General features: G+C 35.4%; 1 protein-coding gene across 4 annotated transcripts in view; it reads left to right on the top strand.

The window, feature by feature from the left end:
* The window catches only part of CD226 (CD226 molecule), a 56,318-nt gene extending 35,212 nt beyond the window's left edge, over positions 1-21,106 (top strand). For 2 of the 4 annotated variants that reach the window (XM_083824240.1, XM_083824241.1), the window contains exons 4-7: positions 2,610-2,945; positions 7,540-7,651; positions 8,458-8,512; positions 9,720-21,106. In XM_083824240.1, coding sequence (XP_083680366.1) covers positions 2,610-2,945; positions 7,540-7,651; positions 8,458-8,512; positions 9,720-9,848 — 632 coding nt within the window. In that variant the 3' untranslated portion in view covers positions 9,849-21,106. Of the gene's footprint in view, positions 1-2,609; positions 2,946-7,539; positions 7,652-8,256; positions 8,593-9,719 lie in introns of those variants that run through there. The other 2 variants (XR_014579798.1, XM_083824242.1) reach the window with 2 other exon arrangements.
* The last annotated feature ends 9 nt before the right edge of the window (positions 21,107-21,115 follow it).

Genomic DNA, 21,115 nt, shown 5'->3' with positions numbered 1-21,115 from the left:
TAAAAGCTCATTTTTTTTTTCTCTTTGTATGTCTAATGGCCCTGGACCAGATGGAAATATATGTAGTTGCAAAATATGATGTGATAACAGTATGCCAAGAGATGTGAGGACGGTATCAAATGCAGAGCATTTTTTTACTAAGCAGAGGCAAATGTGCCTGCCTTAAGTGCTGTCACCTCCTACTCCTTTCTCTCCAGGAGGAGAGATGATGTGGTCATGGCAGGGGGCAGAGCGGGCAGCAGCAGCTGTGGCCAGAACGAGCAGAGAGCAGGGGAAGTCTATTTTTATCGGAAGCAATGTTATATTTTTTTTAGCATTTCTGAAATGTTGACATGGTGTGTCACCTTGAGATGTGTGTGTGCGGGGGTGAAGCTATGTGGGTGTGCCTTTTTCTTTTTCCATAGAAGTATTTCTCAGAGCGGGAGGTGCTCATCCCACGCGTACCAGGCTGAAAGCAAAGAAACTGTGTTCACAAAGATGCTAAATAAAGCAAGTGGTTAAACAGAGGAGAAGGAGGATGAAAGAACAGTTCTTATGTAGGTGTCAAAATAAAAATGGGACAATTGCTTAAAACAAAAGCCTGAAACACTTCAGTGTACTTGGAAAATTTAATTAGAAATATGTAGGCCTTGTTCCCCACTGCTTGTGTGTTGCATAACAATTTAAGTTGTGCACAGTATGATACTGTAAGGATGAAAGTGATTTACATCTTTTATCAGGAGTGCAAATGCCTGAATTTTGCTTCATACTGTCAAGTAAATTACACATGTAAAGCAAAAAATAAAAATAAAAATAATCTGTCAGAATGTCTGTGAAAATAATGACAGAATGTATAGTCGTTGAGAATCTCAAAAATATTTCTAATTTAATTTTACTGTTCCTACATAGTTGTCCCTATTAACATATTACTTATTATATGTAAACCCAGCAAATTATATAAATATTTTAAGATTTGTATCCTGGAAATTCTTCACTGAAGTTGCAAGGCAACCTTAGATTTGTAATTTATAGGTTGCAGAAAAAATATATTGCAGTATTACATATTATTAGGAAACTGGGATATATTTTTAGGCAAATATAACACAAACAGTTGACTAATAAATTAAAAGACAAAAGAAATTTTTATGATTGTAGTGGAAAATGCAGACTGGACAATTCTCAGAAGTCACAGACTGCCACAGTGAAGCTTCCATCCTGTCAATATAAACAGAATCACTTATTCCTAAATGAGGGTAGTATTCCTATTAAAGACAGTATACTTGCTCACATGAAATCCTGTTACTCTTTGCACCTAACTTAGGGTGTGAGCTAGGTCACCCTGTATCGATGATTTCTCTGGTACCTATGATTTTGACAGCTCTAGCACTACCAGCATTCAAAGCAATATGTTTTACATGCATTTTTTTTTCTTTTAGATTTTCAATAAACATAACAAGCAGGATCTAAATCTAGCTCAGTCCTACAGTATTATGTTCTATCCAGACTGCTACTGCAACCATCCTATCCATATCTAGCTATAGCTTCACTTTAACACTTTTTTTTTTTTTTAAACAGGTTTTGGTGCATTTAGTGAATGTCATTTTTTTTTTTTAATGCAATTTCCTAAATTTTCATTTGCTGCTTGCATTTGTTACCTTACATAGAGGAAAACACATGAGAAGTACCTACTAGTGATATTTTTCGCTATAAAGACAGATAATGAAAACAGAACCTTACTGAACAGCTTGAAAGACTGCTTTTACAGTGTAGGAATAGCAGTCAGATTATTAATCTTTTTCACCAGTGAAATCTTCAAAAAGATGATGGTGCTAGTCCTAACTTATGAGATATATGTATTACGAGGATGCCTTTAGAAACCAATCGGCTATTTAATGCTTTGAATATTAGAAACACTGACAAGCTTTCTATTGAAGATATTTTTTGTTATTTACTTGATTTTAAAATGGTGAATGCTATTACTTAAAGCAGTAACTCAAAGCAGAGAAATTTCAGTCAAAATTATTTGAGATATCAATATATCTGTGGGTGAAGTCTTGAATTTATCTGTAAGTCTCCTTTATTACTATAGCCTTTCTATTGCACATGTTTTTCCATAGTCTATGAGTGGTTAAGAATATTTTTATTAAAGTGGCAAAATTTGAGAATTAGAGTTCATAGGCTGGAATGTCCTGTAACATTACTGATACATGTTCTGAGGGTCATATCAAACTATTTTCATTTCATAATCAATGTGAAAGCAGAACAAGACTATCAGAAATTTTATTAGACTGGCCTCATAATTTATGCTGTAGAATATTTGCTGAAACTGTTAATAAAACATTAATATATTCAAAATTTGTAGAAATTGTAAAAATAGGTTTCTTGCAATGTCAGTAAAGCCTCACAATTCTATACACACTGTTAGGTTTAGGTAAACAGAAAAGTAAACTCATAAAGAGGTATAAATGTTATTTTTCAGTATTTCAAATGATTTGAGTATCTTTCTGCTGTAAGTCAATTTCATTAATATTTTTGCCATGCAGGAAATGTTGATACAGAACTTCCATTTATTAATTAATTGCAGTTTTTCTTTCTCTCTCTCTCTTTTTTTTTTTTTTAATGTTTTTCAGCTGATTCTTTTGAAATATCTGAGAAACAAAATAATCCCGTGTTTACCAAGCCAGGAGGAAATGTCACTTTTATTTGCCCTTATAACAGAAGAGATTCAGTTCAGCAAGTGGTGTGGGAAAGGATTAAAGCAGATTGCATAGATACCATTGTCCAGTGTAATTCATTAGGAGGGCAACGCTTTGGTGCAGATTTTAAAAAGCGTGCACTGGTGGATTGCTCTGATCAAGCAAGCTCCATGATTGTCATTAAAAATGTTTCAGTCTCTGACTTTGCAACATACCGCTGCGTGGCTACTGGAAGAAACAAAACCTACGTGATGAGTTTCACCATGCTTGGTAAGTAAAGAAGGTAGTAGTAAATGTTTCCACAGACAGGACCTTCTGAGGTATTAACACATTTACCCATATGAAATAACACTTCAATAACACATTCAAATGAGCAGTGTGTAAAAGATGGCAAAGTTAACAACCAATCTTGTTTCCATACAAGAAAGCTGGTTTTAAGGTTGTCTGATCTCATTACAGGACTTCAGACCTGCTTGTGAGAAACTGGTTTGATGCTAGGAAGCAGACTCTTCAGAAGAAGAGACTGACAGAGTTTGCAAGGGGTGCTCTCTTGAAGAAGATGTAGAGCAGTCCCCATTAGCACAGGGCACTGTGGGGTACATACCTGTGTCCCAGGGGAAAGACCAATCTTCCTACAAGAGCTAAGAGCACACTCTTGTCCAAAAATGGAAAAAAATATAAAATGGCCTCGGCCTTATTCATGTGAGGAATTTCTTCTGGGGGAGCAGAATATGTCTCCAGGTTTTGCTGTGAATATTGTCATAGTTTGATTATAATGGAAGCTTAGGTCTCCATATGTAAACACATAAAATAGGATTGCTCAAAATGCGAGCTGAATCCCTTTTAGTTCTACATTTATTTATTTATTTATTTATTTATTATGGCTGGAGAAAATGACAACAGCAACAACAACAACAGAAAGAAAAAGCTCAGTTTTAGTTCTTCTCTGTAGAATGCATTTTGAAAACATGGTTCTTGTACCACCACAGTTCCTCTTCTGTTGTAGCATTCAGGCCAGCTCTCTGGTGTCTTCGATACTGCCTTTGTTAGCGGTAATAAATGAGTGTTAGCAGACATCCCTTTGGCAGCACTAAGAGCTGCGGCTTGAGATATAAAGCTTCAGAATATGCTTGATCTATGATATCATTACTGAGAATGCACTCAGAAAGAAAATGCTGATCTGTTTTACTCTGAATACTTGACCACAAAAGTCCATGAAATTCGACAAAATGTGATGAGAAGAATTATCAGGTGAATAATTCCTCTCACCTCCAAAAATTTTAAACATTCAAATTTCAAACTTTAGTTTACATGCTTCTTTTGATCTTGAACGAAACCCTATTTATCACTGTTGATTTTAACAATAAGAACATGGTTATGCATGTTTGTTGGAGAAAAAAAAGGTGTGAAACCATTGAAGAAGCTGAAGTATATGAAGTATAACACAATTCAAAAAAAAAAACAAACATGTTCTACCTTTTAAATCCTCTGCATTATCACACATTTTTGTTTATTTATTTGTTTGCTTCTTGTTCCAAAAGAAATGAAGTGTCAAAGATTCCCAATTATTTTTCTGGTCTTTAATGTTTGGAACTGTTTCATAACATGACTAAAAGTTCCATGACGGTTATGGAGAAACATTAAGGATAAAGGAGAGACAGGCCAGGTGTCAGCTCCCACAGACCCTGTGAAGTCTCTCACAAACTCAGAGTTACTTACTCTGCCTTAATGTGGCTTGAATGAAAGAATGGTAGCAGAAACTTGATGTGTACGTTTATATTTGATGTGTATGTGTATATTTTTGTGTATGTTCTACCAGTCCAGCCACTTCATTTTCTTTGGCTTAGCATTACAGTTAAGCCTCACTGTAGCTTCATACTCAGTTAATACAAATTCATACAATTAACCATCTTTTTGGATTCACCTATTCTGCAAGAAAACACCTGTAAAACACAAAGGAATTACATGGCTGAGCTCCATCCAGAATTTAGGTAACTGCCTGTAAGAGCCAGTTATTCCTCAAGGACATGGAAACTGACTAATAGTAAATCTGTCCTTTGAAACTGTCATTTTTCTTCCTAAATCACACGCAACAGCAAGCAAAACATGCAACTTATATCTAAAATGGGTGATAGTGAGCTGTTTGGGTCTCAGAGCACTGATAAATTGCCTCCAGTATTATTTTGGCTGTAACGGAACCTTTCCATCTCCTGATACTTTCAGTTTTAGAGAACAGGAACCAAATAATCACAAATAGAACAGAATAAGACTAATCCAACATTGAGACAAAAGTGGCAGATGAGATGAAAAGCAGGGGACTCCTTGACAATCACAGCGTGTCAGAGATACTTCCGTGCCATAGAAAACAGAGACAAAATAAGGCTAAAGTAAGGTGTGAGGAGAATCAAGGTAGGAGTGAAATTAGCTTCTTTCTTCCTTCCTGAATTCTTCCTGTATTAACGCAAGATATAAATCTGTGTCTGTGGGTCTCTCAATGAAGCACTTTTCTCCAAGCATGAATGCCTTTCACTTGTGGGCAAAATTATTTCAGCGATGTTTAGTTAGCATAGCTTACATGCCAGACCAGCAAGGCATTTGACAAGCTACATGAAGATCTTCAGTGCAGTTCAAATCTCTTGTTGGAACAAGTAACTCTGCCCCATCAATGCTTCCTCCTCAAAACCAAAGTCAGGGCACTGGAGGTTGAAAACCTTCACTCAGAAAAGTTTCACAATCTTGGAGAGCAAATGCCAGGCTACAAAGCTAGGTGTGGCAGCTGGGGGTGGGATATTGTCTAATACTTAATAAAAATTGTACTCCTTTCAGCATATCACCTTTGATGAGAACATGAGAACTGAAGAGACACATAACAAGCCTCTGACATGTTTCTGCAAAATCTTGAATGTTATGTTAAAGAAAGTAATTACAATAGGTTTTGTACAGTTAAAACAAACAAACAAACAAAAACAAAACAAAACAAAACAAAAGCCTCAGGAAAGCTTTACTCACTTCAGATGAGAAGAAGCAAAAGGACTTTGAGTTGTTATTGCTTCTAAAAAAATCTAATGATTTTTCTCATCCAAATTTAACTGACAGCTGATAATCCCAGCTCTCAAACTCATTCACTCAGAGATCATTATCTTGACCTGATAAAACTGAAGGTGAAATGTCATGAAAAGAAAAATAAGGTCTGGAATGCTTAGACAGCTGGATGGGATGCTGCTGAAGTCCAGAACTATCCAAATTCACCCACCCTAGATGATAATTAAACACAGAATTTTTAACAAAGTAGCTAAAATTTTAAAATTTCTGTGTTGTTACTTAGAGAGCGTTTTCTCCTTATTTCTATAAGTACTCACTGGCAGAGGTGAAGGTTTTCTGTGGTGGGTAGCCAAACATTTAGAAAAAATACATAATATATTTTTTTCAAAGTTGGACATATCCACATGCACTAGCCTGTCATTTCAAGGGTGTAGCAACTGAAAACATTTTGGGAATAAAGTGACTTAATGTGTGGTTACAATACAAAAGATCAGTTTGTTATCAGTCAGCCTTCTCTATTGTGTCACATACCTTCAGTTTGTAAACTTCTGAGAGAATTTTCTTTCTTTTAACTTTTCAGTAAAAAAAATATTAGAATTCAAGGATAAGACTTTTCTGTAATCAGTATTTTTTGTTATCTTTTCCAATGAGCAACTAATATTAAACAAGCATACCTGAGCTAGTATTAACTGGTGTTCAGGACAGACAGATAAGAAGCAGTGAACCTTTCTGATCCAGGAGAAAAGCCAATTTGTGATTGCTCATCAGCTGGTTAGCTGAGATTATTGTCATTAGTGATTCATTAGTGATACTGGTTTCTATCTATCTATCTATCTATCTATCTATCTATCTATCTATCTATCTATCTATTTTTATGTGCCTATAAACAGAGCACATAATTTTCTTGTCTATCCAGACTGAATGCTCTTTGGGGCAGCTGTGGTTTCATCTTCAGCAACTATCTTCCTCTCTAAAGTGTCTAGAACATTAAAGAGGAATGAGCTTAAGGTTATTTTTTATTTCCTGCTCTACCAATAAATTGCTATTCTTTATCTGAAACACACAAAACAACTTTGTGGCTGTAAGATAAGATCACTGTCACATGTAGTAAGTAACAGAAGAGGCACCTCTATGACTTCTTTTTACTGAAGTTCCCATTTTTTTTTAATTCTTTTTCCACCCCAGAGCATCCTCATCTTTTTGTATCTCTTGTTTTGTTTTATTCCTACATGTTGAGAAACTGAAGAATATACAGGAAATATTTCTTTTTCAGTAGGTAACTGAACAGAGTCACATTTGATGCTTACCTCATCAAGACATTGCTATCACATAGGGTCATTTGAGATTGCTAGAAGTTGGTAAGACCATCTGGCTAAGATTTGTACTGTAGAAGCTGCTACTGCTAGCCACAAATACACTGTATACAGTAGTGCCTACTACATGCTATTTGTGATTATTTGCTTTCTGTGCTATTACTCTCAAGTCTAAAGACATCTAGTGCAGAGATGCTACAGAAAAGCAGGAAGTTGTACACTGTGGTGGGCTGCAAAAAGCTGTTGAAGTTCTGTGGTTAAACAATTTTTTTTTTTTTATTTTCATACTGCTGTGCTGCGTTCACTCACTTTTGGTTCCAGTCACAACTTCTGTGTTAGCTCAGCATAACAACGGATTTTTAAAAATGACGAAATGGTTGTGAATTCTGAATATTGATCTTGAGCTCCCATGTGTCTACATAATTGTTGATTTTCAACTTAATCTGTCATGGCACCTTCATAATGATTTATATAAAATACTAATAATATTTATTACAATTCTATTTTAGCAACTTGGGATCACAAATGGTTTATTACCTACATAGCTGGAGGAATATCAGCTGCTGTTTTACTGTTAGTTTTCCTACTGATTTTCTGCATCAGCACTGCTTATGACAAAAAGTGAGTAACAAATCAATTTGCTTGATACAGAGGCATTAATGTATGAAGGTGTTAACAGCTCATCCTCTACTATCTTCTTCAGAGGCTATTGGAAAAAAAAAATAAAAGAAAAAGCTAGTTTTGAAAATTTAATTTTCCTTCTAAAATTTTAAATTAAAAAAAGAAAAACGAATCAATTCTTCAGCCTATGAAAGAGGTGACTTTTTTTTTTGCCACACTAAAAAATAATAATAAAACAACAACATCAAAAAACCCCTACAGCTTACTGAAGTTCCTTAGTCAGCTAAATGCCTACATTGGTATTAACTGAAACATCATGCCAAGGGTGATTTGTCAAGAATAACATAGGCTTATGCATAGGCTGTTTGTGTTTTATGCATAAACAACATATGACATCTTGATGTTTCTACATCTTCTAGCATTTTATATCTACTGTATACCAAATATATAGTAGTTGTCTGATCCAGAATCTCTGCTTCCAATGGAAAGAAATACCGAGTAGAAAAAAATATATATATATTTGTTCCCCCATTACAATATATCACGTTTCTGGAATTTGTTGGCAAGTTATTACTGAATAAGAAGGTCTTTTTATCTGTGTCCAGGCCTTTACAAAACAGTGCTAGTCTCATGCATGTTATGGTCTGCAGTCCAGAGGAAAGGCTACTTGGATTTTATTGGTTTCAGTGGACAAGTAAGCTATACCACCGTTATCTCTTGTATGCTGGAATTAGATAGTTTGGTCTATACTATCATTCATGGTGCAGTTCCTTCCATTATGTTTCTAACGAAATATGTGCCACCAGAAAGAAGAGAAAAACAGAGGCCTTATTAAACCCTTTGTACTCTACTCAGACCAAGGTAAGATCATCTGGAGTTTACTCATATTCTGTATTTTGTATATTTCTTAACATCTTTCTCTTCAGTATCTGATGCTTGATATAACTTTTAAATAAGGGATATATCCCTTAATTATCATTTTTTTAAATGCTTAATGCATTTTTTTAAAATGCATCTAATTATACTAAGAGATGTGTTCCATGTAGCTCTTTTGGTTTTGCTATCTTTTATACTATTTGTGTATTGGCAGTATCTTTTTTTTTTTTTTCTTCTTCTCAAGTAATTACTTGTAAAACGGAAGCAAAAAATTGAATCCTGTCATACCCTTTGTCTTTACCTATTCAACTTAATTGTAATTTGTTGGGACAACTGTTTGAGTGTTTCTCCTTTCTTTTTCTACTTTAACAATCAATTTATTGAAGCTCTGTGACTCTTTTCCCCTCAGTGATCTTATTCAAGGCCTGAAATTTACAATTGGTAAGGCAGGATCCAACTCTTCTGCTTCTGCCTTGTATCTTCATACCCTCAGTCATGGTATGAAGTAGTAATATCCTTAGGGAAATGGCCCTTTCCTCACAGTGGTGTGACTCCAGCTTTCCATCTATTTCCCTCAGACAGCACTGATGTATGACTCTGCATACAGGTCCACTGTAGATATGGACTCATACAGCCCTTTGACCTCCTAACATTTCAATTTCTCTCATTCTGCCCCTTTGGTTACTGTTCACATCAGAACGAAGCTCTTCCTAGGGTAACCTTAGCTTACAGACTACCCATTTTCTTCAGAAAGCATCTTCCGAAACAATGACAATTAACCAAGGCACCATCACATTAATTACATGACAAATTCTTAGCATGGTCCATATCTATAGAGAATTCATGTTTTAAGACTGACATAGATAACTATTTCAGTATGTGAAGTGTGCACATGAAGAGAAGGAGGCATTCCATTGATACTCATACTTTACCAGGCATCTGATGTGGAATAGCTGTGAAATTTCAAAGTACAACTTCTTTTTTTTATATGACTTGAATCTAAAATTTATCCCTAGAAAACAAGAGACCCTCCCACCAAAAAAAAAAAAAAAAAAGATTGATGGCTTTGATGGCTGAATAATTCCCAAAAATAAATCAGTGTAAAATAAATACATTTCTTTTTTCTTTTTTTTTTTTCAGTCACATCTTTTTCAGAAAAGTTCTTCAACTTATTTTTTTTTTGTTCTTCTAGAGCATTAATGGTTATGAAAGATATAATTCTCATACCCCATGGAACATAGAAAGAAGAGGAGAAGAATCATCACCCAAGCAGACAGAGGAGATTTACATCAACTGCATAAACCTGAGGAAAGACCATTAGCTTACTTCTTACGGCTGAAATAACCAAATTCAGGCAACAAATCTGCATGTTGGATTTGCTTTGTTTTGCACTGGTGGGCTGCAGAAAATTCAATTCACGGTAGCAAGCACTGCCCAGGCTGCCCTGGAGGGACAGCACTGGTCCCTGAGCCAGCCTGGATGCATCTTTATTACATGACAGTCTGCAGCATCAATGTTTCTTTTGATTCATAAGCTCAAGTGAAGATTTTTTGTATTTCTAAATTTATTTTTTTTTTTACCCAGTAAGTGTACTTATAATAATTTTAGAACAACTCTAACATACAGAACAGAGGTGCATATGTTTGCATAACATTAATTTGGTCTGAGAAATAAATGTCTGAGAAATCTATGTGAAAAGGTGAAAATGAAAATATGCTCTATGTTCTCTGTATCCATGACTTTCAAATATCAAATTGAGAGCTTTATGGAATAATAAATATCCATTACTTTCTGCAAAGGATGTGTTATTATGCTGCTGGGCAAACAGTACTATTCAGCTGGCAAAAGCAAATATATCAGGGATCCTTGAACCTAGATTTAAAAGTATGAACAGAAGCTTTCTATCTGACAGCTGTGTGGTTTTACAAGCTTCTTGCACGTAGCACAATTATTTCAGCACTCACTGTTTGGGGATGGAATAGAAATATAGCCCCTAGTCCACACGCACACACACATGCATGCATGTGCACACACACACACCTTTTTTTTTTTTCTCTCTCTAATGCCCAGAAGAAAGCAAAACATGAAGACTCTGTCACTGTCAAGTTATATTTAATAATAATTTATTATAAGGTTTAGTTGCACAAAAAATAAATGAGATTATGGAAGATACATGAATAAATGATGCAAAGCAGAGAAGGCGTGATTGGGAACATTTACAAAACAATACATGTGTGGTTTTATATGTGCATATGTATATATTCTGCTGAAACCTACAGAATAAACCACACAGAAACTGAACAGACAAACAAAGAAACAAAAAAATCCTCAAACAAACAGCACTAGAAGGCAGACCTGAGAATTAAGATCTATGCATCTTATGGCCTTTTACAAATCTGCTGCATTACTGAGGATGGAATCCCAGTAGATGAAGGTGCTACCATGACGGCTGATAATCAGATGTGTCTGTGTTCTACAAACTGTATGCCTCCTGGCCCACCTATGTCTGACCCCCTTTTCTCTTGTAGCATTAGTAAAAGTGACTCATTTGTTATTTTATTATTATTATTATTATTATTTAGAAAGGGTTTGGGGGAAGGCATTATTAGTCTGCTACAAACCAGTTCTACTTGGTTGGCTAAGAAGAAGCATCAACAGCCTGAAAGTGAAAAGCACATTTGTGTAGCTCTCTGCAAATCGAAAGCTCTACTTGGTTGGCTAAGAAGAAGCATCAACAGCCTGAAAGTGAAAAGCACATTTGTGTAGCTCTCTGCAAATCGAAAGTTTTCCTCACGCACAAAGGAAAATACAAGTCTAGGTTCTTTGGACAATAATGAGGACACAAGGCTTGTCAGAACTATTTGAGTGACAATAGTGTTGTACAGTTATCCTGTGCTTCAGCTAAAACTCTAAAAACTGAAACCAAAGAGTCCTTCAACCTGGCATTTAAGACTTAAATTCTTTTACAATGTCATTACAATATCATTAGAAAACATGTCATTTTGGTTTTGTGTACTCCTGAACAAGAACACATACACATTACAACGTATATATTTTTGCTTTCACTTATTGAAGGTTTTCAGATATATAAATGCTTGCATGTGAAGTTGATGAGGACACACAGAACTGTACTATTAGTAAGTTGATTTATTTCCTGAGTTATCATATGTCATATCAGATAATTCTAAGTTGTGCACAGCATTACAAGAAAAACCCTGTAGCATTGGGTTGTTTATTTGATGATTCCATTTATATTAAAATACCAAAATGATGATGTAATGAATTTGATTACATTGAAGATCTCAGTTGTAATCCTAATACAGAAATATACATAAGCCAAGAAGTTGGCATTGTTTCACTGCTTGTAGAGACATTCAAAATACATCCCTACTTTACTGAGGGTAAAAAAAGGGGAGAGGTGGAGGTTAAGTATCTATAATACCAGATTGCTTTGATTATTTCTGTTACTGTCCTTATTTCTTGTCTCCCCTGTTGCTTTTAGCTTGTCTGCATGCATTTTTTTAAAAATAATTATTTTTGAGATTTGAGAAAGAAAAAAAATAAATCTCTACTTCACATCTTTGCAGGTATTTAATCTGGTTTAATTCAAATTCCATAGACATATTACTTTTACCAAGATAGTCCACAGGGAAAATCACATCACACATAGCATAATAACAATATATTATTTTTCTTTCAAAAAACAAACCCAAAACAACAGCTTCATTTTTGTACCATTGTAATATCAGTGAACAGCAGCTGAACATGAGACTGATAAAAACAAAAACCAAAAAGAAAGAAATCAACTAAACCTCATCAGTTTAGTAAACTATGCACACACACACACAAAAAAAATCCAAAAGTGTCATTTGAAATGTGATATTAAAACTCTTTATATGTTTTATGAGTCTGACAGAATGGGACCTAGAAAAAGCATGTTTGCTGTGACACAGTTTAATTATGTAAATTGGCTTTCCAGTGTAAAATAATAAAAACTATTGTTTATTTGTGTTTGTTTTCAGGATTTTCCATAGATTTCCCATTTTCTTTGGGAAAATTTTAGTTCTTTTTGTGTAAACTTAATCAACTATAATTTGGAAATATTATTTTAAACGGTTACTGTGGTATTTCATTCTTTATTGCCTGCTCAACAAGTTAAAAGGGAAAAAAAATCAAGGAAATAACATGACACAAATATGGACAGCAACACGGTCAGAATACTATTTGAACTGTAAGACAGTTTTGTCTTTTTTGTTGTTTTAAAGCCTTAGAAACTTTCCTCAAAGGCAACAAACATAATAAAGTATGTTTTCATTAAACAACTGAGTCTTGAATCACTGAATAACTACTTTCTGTGTAACAGGAAAATGAACCTATGAAATTTTAAGAAAAGGAAAACAAGTCTTCTCCTCCCTAATAATAAAAATGTATGTTTTGTGTTCATGGTTTATGCTGTGTGAAAAAAGTAGCTATTTAAGGCCCATGTTAAAATTCCATTTTCAGTACTTTTAGTACCATTTAGATTAATAGTAAGTCTTAAAAGAGCTTAAACTTGTATCAAAGAAAAAAATATTTGAAATCTGTCTTTGCTGGGACTTCCGAATGTAGGAGACATAGTCACCAGAATCTGGATCACAAGGGAGAACACCAAACCCACTGTCTATGAAACAAGGTCAAAGTTAGAACAGCAACATACTGCAAACTACCTCCTGTTACTATACCTTTCTTTTGTCTCAAATATGTCCCTATAACTTAAAGAGTGTCTCTGACTCTGTAATATGTTCATGATACTGCCTAGTCTGCTTATCTTTTCATCTTCCTTGAATGTGCATCTTAGGGTAAAACAGTGTTCCTGTGAGGAAACAGTCTGCTTCAAGGACTGGACCCACCAAGGAATAGAAGAACCTGGACTTTTCCAAACTCCCACTTTAGGCAGGGTGGTCCAACACTTAACTCTTTCTGATGCAACCTGTCCAAAATTCCCAGGTATTTTCCCAGGGAATTCTACATTTTCTATTTTCTATCAGGCACCTAAAGTTTTATAATCACCCTCAGAAATAACTAATTTTAATTATGATGCACAACCAAACCATCTACCTGCTATTCAGGTCTTATTTTGATCATAAGTAGATGCTAGCTTACTCTTGAAAAATTCAAATAAGAAACCTGACAAAAACAAACAAATAAACAAAACAAAACAAACAAACAAAAAAACAGAGGACTGATCTCAGTATCAGATTTTTTTTTTTTCCCCCTGGGTGTTGTAACCATCTGGGACTCAAGGATGTTCCTCTAAACCTCCTGTGATATTGAGCAATGTAAAAGTTCAAATCCATGGTATTTATTTACACCTGCTGACATTGACTCAGAGAATATTCCCCAGCACAAGCAGAAGACTTATTTCCTTTAAAGCCTAAATGTTCAGTAGAAGTTAATCCCCTAAACAGATCTGTAAGTCTGACATTAGGGGTTAGTTCCAAATACTGCCTACAAGATAGGTTCTAAAAAAATTATTTTAGACTGTAGACCCCAGGAGTAGAAACTATACATGAAGTTCTCAGACTGCATTATTTAAGGTGGAAGTAAGACAACTCAAAAGACATTTCAAATATTCACACATTCCTGTGGAACTGTCTTGGGCTAGATGCATCTCCATTGGTATGCCATGTTGGGATGTGACATCCTAGTGCATGTGGGGTCAGGGTGGCCACTGTCCCTTTGACATGCAATATGAAGGATCCCAGCCTGAGGCTAGAGAGTCACAGTGGTGTTCAAAACATTAAGCTGGACTAGGCTTTTCATTGGCATATGAAATTCTGTTTCTTCTACCACAATTGTTTCATACTGTTTCCTACCTACCAAATCAGCCAGGAAATGGAAGACCCTGGCTCACTTCCTGCAGACAACTTCAGACACACCCCATTTTCCCCGTGCCCTTTCCACCCTTAATTTACACAAAAATTGTAGTAAGGGAGGATCTTTCTCAAGCAGTTTTGTCAGCTCACTTCATAATTGGAAGCATAAATGTAAGCACCCATGTATGTATTTTTATGCATCTTAAATGCAACTGCTCCTCTTATTATCCAGAATTTGATCAGCTCTGAAATACTCTAAATTATATATTTAGCAATATTTGGATGCAGAAAGTTTCACAAAATTGTGTGATAACAATTATGATGCATTATATATGGTACTATTTTTCAAGGATTATATTGCATTATAATTGCATTTTGAGGATTATAATGCACTTTGGTTGGGCTGGTACTTGGTTCTTCCAGACATGTTAGGGAGAATGGGCCCGGCACTCCTGAACCCTCAGCTTAGAGCTGTGAGTTGCATTAAACACAAAATATTGTTGCCAGCTCCTGATAAAATCAGAATTTGAATGCTCTGGGAAGCTATTCTGCACTCAACATGAACCACTGCTATGTACTAAAATGTCTTCTAAATTTTCCTAGTATTTTTTAAGATTACAGATTTTTTCTTTAAATTATTTTTGTTGTTTTCTTATGCTATTCTTTTTCTTTTCATTAGGTTTCAAAAACTTTCCTCTGTATAATGGTGTTTTTCAAAGAAGGAAAAAAAGGCCTGAAAGCAGTGAAAAAAAGGTGAGCATATGTCATACTTTGTTAGGAAGTCATAATATATTTATTCTGAATTGTCTGTTCTTCCCTGTAACTATCTTAAATCAGTAAAACTTACAGCAGTTCTAGAACATAAATATTTCCTATCACAGCCTGTCATCTAAGAAAAGTCAGGAAATGCAATAATTAACATCAACAAGGACAGCTTTATTTTATATCATTTATTCTGTTTTAGCTGTAGGAGCTATGATGAGAATAAATATTTAACTGCAACCTTTAGTTTTGTTATTGGTATCAAATTACCAAGACAGCTGACTAATTTTTTGCTATTTTCTATGTCTTGCTATCATACAGTGAAAATGATTGAAAACCACGTGTAGCCTCCATTAAAAATGAGGTTTAACTTCACTCATGCCAAACATTTTTACAGAAAAAAAAAAAAAAGTCTACTGTAAAATGTATCCTTTCTCTTGACAATCCCAGGACTGTAAGAAGAGCATGAGGTAAATCTATTTAACCTCATTAGGATTTTTGTACTCAAGGGAAAAAAAAATCTTAACCATTCTATGGGAATTATGGGACTCTCAGTATGAGATTTAAAAGGATTAACTCCATCTTAAAGAGATGGGTATTAGATTTTGAGCTTTTATTTAGTTAAAACAGATTTTTTTTTCTCCATTATAACTTGCAACATTCTTAACAATATTGACATTTTCAAACACTTTAATTGTAATTAATCATACTTAAACCTCAGTCACTTTCATATCTTTTTTAATCTTTTACATAAAAATCTGTTAAGTTGCATATGCATGCAAAGAGGCTAGATGCATCTTTGTAAAGTGGAACTTCCATTTACTTCAGTAGAACCCGTTCACCTCTGGATTCTAATATTTAGGTTTCTAAGCACAGTGCCATTTAAGTAATTGCTGAATACACAGCAGGTTCACCTGTCACCTTTTACTGTCCTGTAAGGGTCTGGAAATAGAGACAGACTTCTTGTTACAACAGGTTAGTCGATATTCTTTGACTTTTATTTCACCATATGCCTGTACATGTTTCCGGTATAACACATCTTTTTATCCAAAATCAAAATTGAAGAGCATTTATTTAGAATATCAAGAACAAACACAACACCCTTTATGGAGTTCAAGACTTGAATGAATTCAAGAATTAATATATCAAACCTTATACCCTCTAATTTTAAAGTTTTGTCACTACAGTGGTGTGCACAGTCATTAAATTCTGCTAACAATACATAGACCTGACCAGCTGTCAGCGTTGAAAAATAAAAGATTCTAATATACACAGATTGTGTAACAAGTTGATTTGGAAAGAGTCAGAAATATTTGGATGATGTATGGAAAAATTAAATTTCCAGTGCTACTGGATCTGTTCCTATAATCAAGCCCCTTTTCACACTTTCTCTACAGTCCATGCTACTCTGTATGTGGATAAAAGCCCTATTTATTTATTTGCAGCAGGTATAAAAAGGATGCACTGATACTGAACACTAAAAAACACCACCACCACCAACATAAAGCAACAAAAAACCAACACCCACCCCAAAAAACAGATTAATTGGAACACTTTCCTCCTTTCTTTTTAGAAATAAATAAATAACATTGCATTTCATGCTAGAAAGCACAGACATTCAAGAGACTTACATTCTGTCGTGGAAAACCATCCTGCAGCTTCTAGGTTAACAACTGAAAACTAGTAAATGTGGCTGGTGAACTAAGTCTGAGTAGAGGTTTATTTGCTACAGGCTGCTGATATTTGTCAGTTCCTAGAAATCAAATAGATCAAAAATCACTACTCTTCATGGTATTGCCTATTACACTAGAGATCAAGCTGAACAAGCATTAAGTTCATGCCTTTTCTGATAAATGCAACACAGAGGTGTGATTAGTGCTCTTTTTTTTTTTCTGTTTGCCATGAACAGGTGAGGATTTTCACAGTCTGCCTGCACTAAGCAACACCTAAATAAGTGTGTACCTGCAGGCTGTATGCCAGCTATGCATTATTGCAGGCTGTATGCCTGCTATAAAATATTGCCATAGAGTGCACTTCAATAGATTTTTGACCTCAGATATTTAATTTTAACTCCTCCTCCAGCACAGTCTTATTAATTTAGAACAAGATTTGATTAGAAATGTGTTTGCTACTCCCCAACAGGATTTCTATTCACTTGTGAAATGAAGTATTTTCCAAAAATGCTTTTGACATTCCCAAAACAGACTTTAGACAAAACAAAAGAGAGCAGCTATTGCTGCTGTCTAGCAAACTTCTTTGGTTTGTCAATACATTTCTAAGCTTTACTTGCTAGCTTTAGGGAAAAAAAAAGGCAAAAAAAAGAATTTTGCATGGACCAAACACGTGTGAGCAGCTGGAATCAAAGCCTACCACAGAAAGTAGAGCCTGAACATTTATTCAGTAAGGCAGCAAACTCCATGTTATAAGATATTCTTCTCACTTTTTCCTTTACATAGGCAAGAAAATTTGTTCAAAAAGAGCATACTCACAGATGATTCAAACTAGTAATAATAAAATGTAGCCATTTAAAATATGGGATAACTCAAGTACCTTAGCACCATATTATGATTTATTACTAGTCTCCTTCAATTTCTCCTTTTCTGCACCGAGTGATTTCAGAATCAAAAGTACCATCATGCATCAATCTATAATAGTTAAGAGTTATTAGTAACCATATCAGCAATGGTGTGTGTTATTTTTTTTTATAGGAATGAATGTATTTTTATCAAGGGTTGTTTTTTTTTAAAAAAATAGATCATATTACAGCTATATATTCATTACACTTCCTCAGAACTGAAATGAAAACAATAGCCTTACATCAATTTTACAATTTTATGATGTATTAATGCTAAGTTCCCTTTTCACCAGTTGCACCTGGTTACCACTGAAGACATTTTGTTGCCCTCCTGCTCTTCCCAGCTCATTGGCTGAAATCAGAGAGCTCTTCTTGGGTCAGGAGTAAACATATTACCTCTGTGCCTTGCACATGAAGGTAGCCGAGACTTGAACAGGGACCAGCGGGACCCCTGGGCCTATTGAAAGCCCCTTGTAGTCTCTAGGCAGGCAGCTCTACCACGTTCGCCAAAAGAGAGTTTTATTTCTGGCAGAACCACTAGGAGCTGTACAAAGTTGTCTCAGTGGGGAATTACTTAGGTTATTGAGAGGCATACACCAGGAATCAAAGCAACTCCATGAAAACAATTTTCTGGCAAACTGTTGGCCTAGTGCCTGCATGGTTCTCATGGAGCTTTTCTGAAGAACAGTTTTGGAAGCTACACAAATGCACAAATTTTACAACGGTATTATCTTGTGTTCTGGAGTGGCACAAATGGCAAACTCCACTGGACACGCAGTACCTTTGTGCTTCTGGTGACCATTTTTTTTTGACAGTGTTGCAGTACACTGTGAAGATGTATCCTTATCTTCAACTTCCAGTGTGCTTGTGTTTACTGTCTGCAAGACGTAAGTTCCCAATAGCTCAGTTTTGCTTTTTGTTGATAGCATTCTTGAGCTTTGCCCTGGAGTTCATTTTCTGTTGCTACAAGATTGAATTTCACAAGTATTTATAAATGTATGAATTGAGAAGATAGTTGCATTAAATAATGAAAGCAAAATATTTAGTAAAATTCTAAATGGCCAATCTGTTTTTTTTTTTTTTTAATAGCATTTGTATTTTCATTAACTAGACAATATTTAGGCACTACAGAAGAAGACGAAACCTTCTTTGACAAACAGTGGCCTTTCCCCAGATAATGGAAAGAGTGCACAATATAGATCTTATGTTTTCTGTCTAAACACAGCTAAAGCACTCGCTTTAGGATTTAGATTCTGAAAAGGTTCTCAAACTATATGGACACTGTGTCCTCAGAGCACTTCTGATAATTCTCCTATTTTGCCTTTTGCCTGTTTTGGGGCTATGAAGAATATAAAAGTATTAAATGACTAGTATTCAAGTCACAGAGGGAAACAGTTAAATGGACATGCAATAGAAAACTGCAGAACATATTGGAAACTTAATCTAAGGAATTTTAAGGAAAAAAATATTTTTAGGGCAAGTGAAAGAATCTCAGTTGCATAGAAATAGAAATAATTGGTAAGTTCTTCAAAAAAAGCTCTTTGGAAAAGGTCCCTTGATTAACAGAATTACACAAGCATTATATATATATATATATTTATCATATTTTGCAGATAACATTTGCAAACTGGAATTTTTCCCAAAGCAAAATATCAACCTTTTTTTTTTTTAATTATTTTTTTACTTTTTAAATGAAAGCATGAATGAAACTTCCTTGATGGGTACAACTCAGCTCAGAGAGCACCATAGGTATAGCTCCCTGACAGCGTGGGAGAGCAGGTTTTCATTTTAGCTCATCAAAATATTCTCCACAGGGAGTCATTCTATTCCTGAGTATGGCAGCACTGTGAGAAGGAGAAGAGGTAGTGAATGGGACAGGAAAAAAGGAGGAAAAATAAATAAAGCTGATTGTGGTGGGCTGGAAGTGTTTCATTCAAGCGGATCACAAAGCCTTTTTATTCAGCAGCTGTTCACTGAGGTGTAGAAAGCTGTAAGTCTGCAAAGTCTCTCAGCCTGTAAAATGGTTGGAGAAAAGCTGGACATACTGTACCAGTAAATGTTTAATTAAAAGCAGAAGTTTCTTCCGTACTTTTTAATACATATATATATGTGTATATATAAAACAATCCAACAGCACTTTTTCAGTTAAATTATAGTACATAAAACTGATTGTTTAATTGGAAAAGAGTCTGTGTCTCCTCCTTGATATGCTTCCAACCTGTCCTGAGAAACAACTAATGAGAAGAATTCCTCTGGTAATCATGGCAATCAGTTTCACCCTGGGAATAGAATGCAAGGCCTGCTTGTATGACAGCAAAAGAGCAGATTTTTCTCCCCACATTTTCAGACATTTCAGGGTATCATGAGACGTACATAAATATTTGATATCACTTACAAAAATCCAAATATTCAGGATAGGTAAAACTTGTTCCCTACCTACTGGTATGCCTTCCAACTTACTCCCTTGTTACTGATCACAACCACACCTATAACAATTCAGTTTTGAAAGATGTCTTCCAAAGACAGAAATTTCCATTGAGATGGACTCATCATCCTTTCCAAAGTAAACTGATGCTTGATACGTGATCATACAAGATACGATGTGCATCTAAAACAGAAAGCTGAGAAGGAAACAGAGAAAATCAAAGGAAAGCTGACCAGAGAGAAAAAAAGACCAGAGCTCAACTTCTGGACCATGTCTGGTCCAACCATGGAACAGGAGATTGCCAGCCAGAGATGCAGCCCATGCTTATTATTTTGAAGAACAGTTTTCCTGCTTTTTAAAGTTATTCTTGCAAGCATGGATACTTAAATCAATTGCAAATTAGAAGGCTTCATGGCAGTTCTAAGGATGAGACTTTGCTGCTCACGTGAACATTCGCAGCTCCTATGGGCTTTCATGAGAGGTATGTGCATATTAATAATTGCTGAATTTGTGCCCCAGGAATTTAAAGAATTTAAGAGATGTACTAGGCAATAACCTTTTCTTAACACATCAAATTCTGTTCTCAACAAACAGCATTAACTTGCTACTATTTATTGGAGTCTGACTCAAAAAACCACCATGCCCTCTATGGCAATTAGCAACCCTGCTTGGCTCTAAAGGCACCTGCAGTGCTTACGCTGCTTGTTCCATTGGCAATGTTTCAGTGAATCCAGCTGGAGTCAGTGGGCTGCAGCAGGGACCTAAACATGTCACCAGTGAGGATGGGCCAACCTGCTGTTGGAGATGGGTAGGAAGACCCCAATGTCGAATGAGTCATTGTGACAGAGCCCTGTGACAGGACCTTCTCCGGTCATGCAGAAACCTTCACACCAACACAGTTCCATTTGTTTTAACACTGTCTCACAACACGAACGCTTGCCCCCCCGCCCTCCCACCCCTCCCCCTCCTTC

Source organism: Anser anser, assembly GCF_964211835.1.
Source record: "Anser anser genome assembly, chromosome: 2".
Classification (NCBI taxonomy): domain Eukaryota; kingdom Metazoa; phylum Chordata; class Aves; order Anseriformes; family Anatidae; genus Anser; species Anser anser.
The sequence above is the reverse complement of the archived record's forward strand: the minus strand, read 5'-3'. Positions and strand labels throughout refer to the sequence as shown.